At 40.1% G+C, this 8,246-nt stretch overlaps 1 protein-coding gene across 1 annotated transcript in view; it reads right to left on the bottom strand.

Annotated features, from left to right (window-relative positions):
* Positions 1-1,311: 1,311 nt before the first annotated feature.
* pkhd1l1.1 (PKHD1 like 1, tandem duplicate 1) overlaps positions 1,312-8,246 on the bottom strand; it is a 35,654-nt gene continuing 28,719 nt past the window's right edge. Inside the window, exons 59-77 of the mRNA XM_030788502.1 lie at positions 7,869-8,042; positions 7,461-7,564; positions 7,051-7,177; positions 6,771-6,892; positions 6,533-6,623; positions 6,218-6,366; positions 5,932-6,054; positions 5,524-5,635; positions 5,211-5,327; positions 4,887-5,052; positions 4,324-4,556; positions 3,965-4,132; positions 3,646-3,803; positions 3,297-3,432; positions 2,795-3,142; positions 2,478-2,629; positions 2,190-2,336; positions 1,742-1,895; positions 1,312-1,573 (exon numbers count right to left, since the gene is read on the bottom strand). Of these exons, the coding sequence (XP_030644362.1) occupies positions 1,341-1,573; positions 1,742-1,895; positions 2,190-2,336; positions 2,478-2,629; positions 2,795-3,142; positions 3,297-3,432; positions 3,646-3,803; positions 3,965-4,132; positions 4,324-4,556; positions 4,887-5,052; positions 5,211-5,327; positions 5,524-5,635; positions 5,932-6,054; positions 6,218-6,366; positions 6,533-6,623; positions 6,771-6,892; positions 7,051-7,177; positions 7,461-7,564; positions 7,869-8,042 (3,014 nt within the window). The 3' untranslated portion in view covers positions 1,312-1,340. The remainder of the gene's footprint in view (positions 1,574-1,741; positions 1,896-2,189; positions 2,337-2,477; positions 2,630-2,794; positions 3,143-3,296; positions 3,433-3,645; positions 3,804-3,964; positions 4,133-4,323; positions 4,557-4,886; positions 5,053-5,210; positions 5,328-5,523; positions 5,636-5,931; positions 6,055-6,217; positions 6,367-6,532; positions 6,624-6,770; positions 6,893-7,050; positions 7,178-7,460; positions 7,565-7,868; positions 8,043-8,246) is intronic.

The following is an 8,246-nucleotide window of genomic DNA, read 5'->3' as shown; positions in this document are numbered from 1 at the left end:
TGCCTGCAGACTTGGAAGATTCAAAAGAAAGGTGAAAACAATAACAAAATGTGTTATTCCATACATTTTAACTGCTGTGACAAGAAAACAAATATCTGGCATTAATCAACTAACTTTCACAGCTGCACGGTGTCGCGATCAGCCGGTGACATGAGTGGTGTTTCAAAGAGCGCCTGCACGCACCAAACTGAACTATGTGGTGCACGCCTTCCTAAATAGGGTCGTGGAGCAATTTGGGGGCTCGCTACCTCTTTCCACCGGTTTGCTCCTAAAACAAGACGTGATGGATATCGTTCCATCTCATTGTTCTCGATTTTACGGGGTTTTGACTTGCAAGTGTAACAAATATGATCTGAGCCTACGTTTCTTCAAATATTCACATACAAGCATAAAAATGTAGGAAAAACACTCATTCCCACACTCTGAACAAATCTGAGATTAAATCGGGAATTTTTATAGTATTTTAACAAAAATGCGTATTTCCTCCTCCTCCTCATGATTATGATGATGATGATGATGATGATGATGATGATTATTTTTATTATGATGATGAGGATGATGATGATAATGAGAGAAAGTGAATCTTTTTTTAAAAAGTTATTGCCATGGAATTCCTCATGTCTGCACGTTAAAAGCGCAAACTGGTAAGACTCAGTAAAACAGACTGGTTTAAGAGACTGGACGGCTTCGCCCTCAAGTGGATGTTGAGTGTCACTTCAAGCACACAGGTGTTGCAGCATGGAAGGTATGAAATAACGTCCTTACTGGTGAAGCACAGACGTGAAGGATTACCGTTAAATGCGTTATTAAGAACCGCTAGTTCATATTACCACTTCTCATGAACCGTGAAGAAAAGAGAGTTTCGAGTTTGACAATGAACACATGTTTGCAGAATCATGAATCCAGCTTTATTAAAACGTTTCCCAAAACATTAAAAGTAAATCCCAGGTACTCACATTTCAAGACATGAGTAAAAAAAGGTTCAGTAAAAAAAAGTAAAGTCAGTAAAAAAAAGGTTCATAATTAATACACCCAGGGTTGCATCAGTGAAAAAAGTGATTTCCAAGAGAAAGTTATTTGTAAAATAAAATTAAATTGATAGACATCACACATTCCTAAGAAACACTCCAAGCATTTTATCATGACACAAGTTAAAATATTGTTTTCAAGAAAAAGTTCCTCCTTGTGTTCACCAGTGAACACTCAAAACATCCAGATCTTGGTCAATGCATAAATATGGTAGAGAAATAGATTCCTATAAATATATATTTTTATGGATCATTACTGTCAAAGAATGATAAATGCCCTAGTCATATTGTCAAGTTTCCTCTTCTGCTTGCTTACAGGCTCCTGTAAAGGAGAACTAGGGCATAAATTAGGGTGAGTAGATAGACAGAACCAGGCGATGTGGCTGGACTGGAGTCAAAGATGCTTGGGAATTCATCGTCGTCATCCTCTGTGGTGGTGCTGAGTGTGGTGGTTGTTGGTGTTGTGGTTGGGACAGCTCTGACTGTAAAGGACCCAGACTCAGTCCTCCATTCATTTAGAGTGAACGCCAGAGTCAGGTTCTCTCCTGGAATGCCAGTAGGAAACAGACATGGACAATTGTATAATGAGAGATAATGAACAAATCATGTTACAATTATAAATGCCCGTCAAATATGTTAAAGTCAGGAGACTTATTGAAAAACAGTAAACGTTGCAGATTATTATGGTCACGAAAGCTGAGCTGAGAACGTACCAATTGAGTAGATGGCCAAATCTGTGTAGTTGGCCCAGCAGCTACGGAAAGCGATGGTTGTGTTTCCATACAACCCCTCTACTGCAACGCCCCTGGCGTCTTTGAGAGCGGCTGTAATTGTAAGAGTTGTGACCCCCACTGACACACAGTTACCCTGGAAACAGACCAAGATCAAAGATCAGAGCTAGTAAGAGAAGAATCATAATGAGAAATCACTGGAAGGATGACCCCGGAGGCTCTGTTTATGTCAGCGGCAGATAGTGGATGAGAGGAAAACCATAAGTACCATTTATAAAAAAGAGGAAACATGTTTGCAGTTTCTTGATTATGTCTGAACCCTCATGAACTTTTCACGATTAGATATTATTTTTTGATTTTGTCAGGATAAATAAGAATATTATGGATATGTGAAGGCATATTGCTGGAAATGGATTGTGTAATATCGTACCTCCTGGTCCATAGCCATGATGCTTGGCTGCTGGCTGAGCAGTCCTGGGTACATCCCTGATACTGGCTCCACGACCATTTGCAGTGCAGAGACCGTGGCCACTACCTCCACAGTAGGCTCTTCACGTGTCACCTCTTGAGTTGCCACCTGCCATGGGGAGAAACCAATCCACAAAATAACTTCCATTTTTGGCATGACAGTTTTTTTTATGTTTTACACTAGTATCTCACGACACCATCATATAATATTTTGATAACTCTGAATTTCTTATGTCATTTCCTGTCTGACCTCATTCCAGGCCGGGTCGCTGGAAGGAGGAGGAGGAGGGATGACACCGATTGACGATACATTGAATCCAATGGACCGGCTTAGATTTCCCGAGACAGCAGCCTGGCCCAAATTATTTGCAATATTCTTCAGGAGAGAAAACTCTTCCTCTTCTGGAGAAGACACACACAATGCAAACTCAAAATCTCGTACTGAATCACGACTGAATGGAGCAGGGCATGAAGACTGCCTTAAAAAATTAAAACTCCATAGCCTAAAAAAGTAAGAAGAACATGAAATGTATGATTAGAGTGAGCAGAATTAATGCTCCTCCTCACCGCTGGTGCTGTTGTTGCTTGTTTCTTGCACTGGTGGCTGTTGGATCTCAACCTCTATTGTGAGGCCTGTCGAGCGTCTTCGTCTGGCGCTACTACCCTCGCGCACTACGTTAGTGATGCGGATCATGTTGGCTGGCACCTTGAGGAATGTGGCCAGGTTGTTCACCAAGTTATCACCAAAGAACTCATCCTCTGTCATGGCAGGGAGGTTAAAGGCAATAAAGAGGACAGGGGATGTGCGGATCTGCACTGGCTCTGAGCCACGCAAAAGGATGTGCATCATTTTATTGTCGGGATCAAAGAAGTTAGATCCATGCACGCCAGACTCCAGACTTGGTACAAATTGCCCTGAAGATGAAAAAATAAGGAAGAGGAGACAATAATCACATATAATTATGAATTTAAAGGGCTCTGAAGGAATTTGCGCTCTTCATTCAAATGTTATTTGTTTTCTGGTATTTGCCTGTAGAGAACTGCTGAAAATTGCTGAACTGTATTGTACCTGAATATGACGGCTGTTGAAGTGTGTAGTCAGTGTTATCAGCATTCCAAATAGCATTAGTTGGAGCTATCAGACGATTGTTGACGTAGACATCTAATCGTTGAGGATTAGAATAAAACACAGCCACCCGTACAGCCTAGAGAATGAACACAAACCGCAACTGATCAGCCTCAGATCTCATAAATACACATTTCCTAATACTTCAATTAGCTTCCTCCATCTCACAATACTGGATGTGGATATGTTACTGACCATTGCCCTAACCAAAATAAGACAGCAGAAGCCAGATATAGATATATAATGCAAAGCCAAGCTGAATATATGGTTCTGTAATGAGAAGCTAACTCACCTCTGTGGGCTGGGCATTGAGCATCATCAGTCGAAGTTTCTGAGGTGTTGTGCTGCTGAAATAAATGTCAAAAGACTTATTGGTGGCCACAATGCTGTGAAACAGAGACACTCTCTTTTGGCAAGTATACCCAGCACACCAGCCATGGTCCTGAGGGCCTGTTTTAATGGAAAAAGAGAACTCTTTATTGAATATAAAGGCATAATGAAAGCGCTATGATAAAAACACTATATGTAAGATGCAGGATGATATTGAGATAGGTTTTTATAATAACACATAAAGATATATTAATGTGTGATTATTAATGGCACAGTCATACCGTTAATTAGGTCAACATAATGGTCTCCCAGGATGGCTACAGGCGAGAGACGTCTTGTCTCTGTGTCAGAATCCAGACTTTCAATCACTAGCATCCTGTAGTTCAGCCCAAGGCACTTGTATCCCTGCCAGCTACTCATGTAGGTACAGTCGGAATTACGAATCACACCTGTCAAGCCAAGAAGTTAAAATATATTCTGAATAGTCTCTCTTTGATAAAACCTCATAAAAAAAAAAAAAAAATCAAATTTTCAAATAATAGCAAAAAAAAAAAAAAAAAAATCCTCCTCCTCCTCCTCCCTCTCTTTAAGCCTTTAACCAGTACTTAGCTTGGAAAAATTTACACACAACTGGACCCACCTTTATATGGAGCAATTTGGTTGACGGGGATCCGGCTTCCATTGACATAGGTGAGCATGACTTTAGGGATTCTGTAGTCACCCAGGCCATATCTGCTGTCCCCATTCCACTCAAACTCTGACTGGGGCAACACTGCTCCCAACGCCCCCAGGAAACTGCCATCCAGGTCTTTCAACAAGGTCTTCCTCTTTGCATCACAGGTCATGTCCACACAGTCAGAGGGGTTGGCCAGTCTGGGAGAATGGAATACATCATACGATGTTTATAAAGAAATCTGTGCATTAAATGGTTGTCTGTATGTACAACTGTATGTACAAAGACGAGTATTACTAGTGTTACTACTACTATTCTGATAAAGTGCTATAGACAGTTCAGGTTTTGGCTTGGCCAGTGAGAGATTTTCAAAGGAAAAGGATTGTGTAATGCAGGTTGAGGTAGTATAATCAGATACTCACCACATTTTGACATAAGAACTACTGCATTTGAACATTCTGAGTTATTTTGTGGCAACGTATTAAATCAAGTTTATGTAAAATAAAGCTACTTAAAACTAACTGTTTTACCTCACATCTGGTCGATGAATGAACACTTTGGCTTCCTCTGTGCTGTCTACCATGGTTATCTGTTCAACATTCACTGGATGCTGTAAGTCCTCATTTTTAGGATTGGTGAAGAACATGTAATTCATTTCATCTGAGCAGACACTTTTGAATCCAACAAAAGTGGTATCTGAATGAAAAATGTACATATATATTAACCATCCATAACCTTTATTGTAAATCCATGTAACTCTGGGCAATTTCCTCTGTAAAAGAGCAAAGTCCTTTGTAAAAGATCAACATAGTAATGCTTGTAAATATTAAAAAATGGCCAAACTGGTATCTTACCAGTGACTGTAAGGAGACCACTGATTGCGTTGTAGCTCATGAGTCCAGCATGGGGCTTTGAAGGGGCACTGTTATGACTTGACTCAAAGGTTGGCCAGCAGATTCCGGTTCGGCCACCTGAGAACCAGACAGAATGATAACTGAAGATTATAATGACATACATAATACATTTAAAAATCAATACAATAACCTTATGTACAACAGTAAAACTGATTAGATAAGCTAAGATTGGGAATCAAACCCAAAGAGACAGAATTTTGCTCTTTGATACTATTAAGAGTCATGGGCTCATAAAGTTGGAGTGGTCTTATACCATTCTCAGGCCGGGGTGCCCTGTGGGATTGACTGAGGACAATGTTGGCATCTGTCATGGGCACAGTGTCAGAACAGTTGTAGCTAGGGCTGCTACCCACAATCAAAGCATTCTGGAGGAAGAAAGTGGAGAATATTAAAAGCGGAGAACAAAGCAGTTTAGTGAATGCACTTAGCTTTTGGTCTTGAATAAAATGTCTTTTACCTTGGCAGTACAAACTAATGAAGCCAGACTAACCTTAAATTTTTAATCTCTGCAAAAAATAATATTTTTGCATACAGCCTAACAAAGGTTTTCGTAGACAGGGAACTATTTGGTGCATTATGACACATCCCAATATGCTGTTGGCTAAACAAGCAAGCGAGCAAACATACAAACAAACCAACAAAACATACAGGAACTTCTCACCTGAATGTGCACAGTTTTGTTTGAGAACTCATGTGAGACTGAGGGAGGGGCAAAAATGTATGGCATGACACCCATTCCATTCTCTACCAGGGTCACATTAGAGATTTTCACACTCATGGCCACCTGGAAGAGAAAATGAAGCTGTTTCTGATGTAATCCTGCAAAAACAGTCACTTATCTGAGATGTGTTTACATTTATGAGACATTCATGTATGATTTTGTATTCCTCTTTAAAGCCTGCGGTTAAATCACATTTGAGGCAAGGTAGAGGAATTGTTCATCGTACCTGGAAATAAATGCCAAAATCATAGGATCGCCAAACATTGAAGCCCTGGATATGAGTGCAACCTGCCAGACCATCCCTGTTTAGGTAAACTCCATACAGACCACCATGAGCTTCATTCTGCTGCCACATTTCCATGGGGTTCCTTGTGTCTGTTTACATAGGATGCCAAGATTCATTACAATACTTGAAAAACTAGTGTCAATGAAGTAATTGGCAAGAGGTAGTATAAAATGTTACAATGGTGTATAAATATAGTACTTGCACCTTCAAGGTTAAATTAATAAAGAAATGTCAAACAGGAATTTATTATTTGACCTGAGCATGGTTCTCCATCAATGCGGAAGCCGACTCTCTCATAACCGGCAACTATGTTCCCCTGAAGGACAACGTTTCCTCCCTCGTTCACCTATCAAAACGTGAGAGCCATTCATCGTAAAGTTTACTTGTGAACCATTTCTTTCCCCGTAAAAGTTACGATGTTTCCCCCACTGGTGACCTGGTTATCGAAATAGAAACTGTATTCTCAATGCATGCCATGCAGATTGTCTCTGACCTCTATAGCAGCATTCCAGTCAAAGTTGAAGTGTTCCTCTCTGTCCTGGTAAGAGCCTGGCCACAGCGTCATGGTAACCAGGTTCCTCCGTATCACATTGTTATTGCCCCATACTCTGATTCCTGTCACCAAAAGATACAGTCTCATGACAAAACACTTCTGACCAAATAGATTTGGTGAAATCTCTGGAAAACATCTTAGGCAATCTTATTGGCTACTGATTACACTTCCTGCAGACAAATATAAATCTTGTGATTAAAATTGTAAACTGTTAAGCTACCCTCTCCAACGGTGAAAAAGATGATATTGTCATCCACACTCAGTCCATCTGTTCCAAAGACACCAATGGCAGGTGCGAAGCCATTGTGGAAAGCACATCCCTTGATGTAAGATTCATTTTCAACTACCTGTCGAAATGACAAAAAAAACAAGATTGTTTAGCAAATTTAATAAATATGACAAAAATCCTACATGAGTAAAATGTGGCTAATACCTGATGCTTAAATGGAAACAGCATATTGTACATGACAACTTTTGAATCACAATAGCTAATGCAATACAACATTCTGATATCAAGCATCTGAAAAATGTGCCCTATCTTGCAAATAATGGGTGATTCTGTAAGCAATGAAACTGAGTCTTTATAGATGCCTGTCAGTAGCAAAGGAATAGATTTCATGTATGTCCAACCTCTCCCAGGTTGAGGAAAGCCACAGAGTAGCGTGGGTCGGTGTAGTCCGACCATCCTTCCTGTCCGGTGTGGTAAAACTCAACATCTCTTATCTGTGCTTTGCCTAAAGGAGAGCATCAAAATAAAATGTGCAGCTGTAAACCTAGTAACCTCTCGTGAATAAAATTAGCATGACAACTTTAAAAACTGTAAAGTTATGCAGAGAAAGTTATAAAGAGAAAATGCACATTTTGCAGCACTGTAGGTTTAATTATAGTTGGAGCTGTAGTTTGTTTTAGCACCAATCTGCTCTATTGGGAAGACCAAGCAGGTACAGGAAATAAAGCGTAACCTAGACTCAAGGTTAGCCTCATGAAATAGAGCAGTCATTCGGAAATGTGAATATATTCAGTTAGAAAGACGGATACCTCTATATGTGATCCCTCCATGGTAGAAGCTGCCAACCAATACTCGAGCTCCAAATGACTCACTGTATAGGCCTGGATAGCCCTGCCCAATGATCTTGATGTTCCTGCTCAGAAGACCAACATCTGCAGCCAGTCTGTAGCTCTTTGAGGTGCCTGACACACTGAAGCTTTCTCCTGTAGAGACAGCAAATTGGTAAATGATGAATTTATCCTGTTATGTTGAAGTTCATAACAGACACAATTTGTACAATTAAAACTGATTAATGAGTGATGTAAGGTGAATTTGAAACAAGAACCCTCACAATGAAAAAATTATGGGGTGAAATGATTGAACTGCAGAAATGACATTCCTACATATTCTTGATATTCTATATGGTG

The sequence above is a fragment of the Chanos chanos genome, chromosome 12, assembly GCF_902362185.1.
Source record: "Chanos chanos chromosome 12, fChaCha1.1, whole genome shotgun sequence".
In the NCBI taxonomy this organism is placed as follows: domain Eukaryota; kingdom Metazoa; phylum Chordata; class Actinopteri; order Gonorynchiformes; family Chanidae; genus Chanos; species Chanos chanos.
The sequence above is the reverse complement of the archived record's forward strand: the minus strand, read 5'-3'. Positions and strand labels throughout refer to the sequence as shown.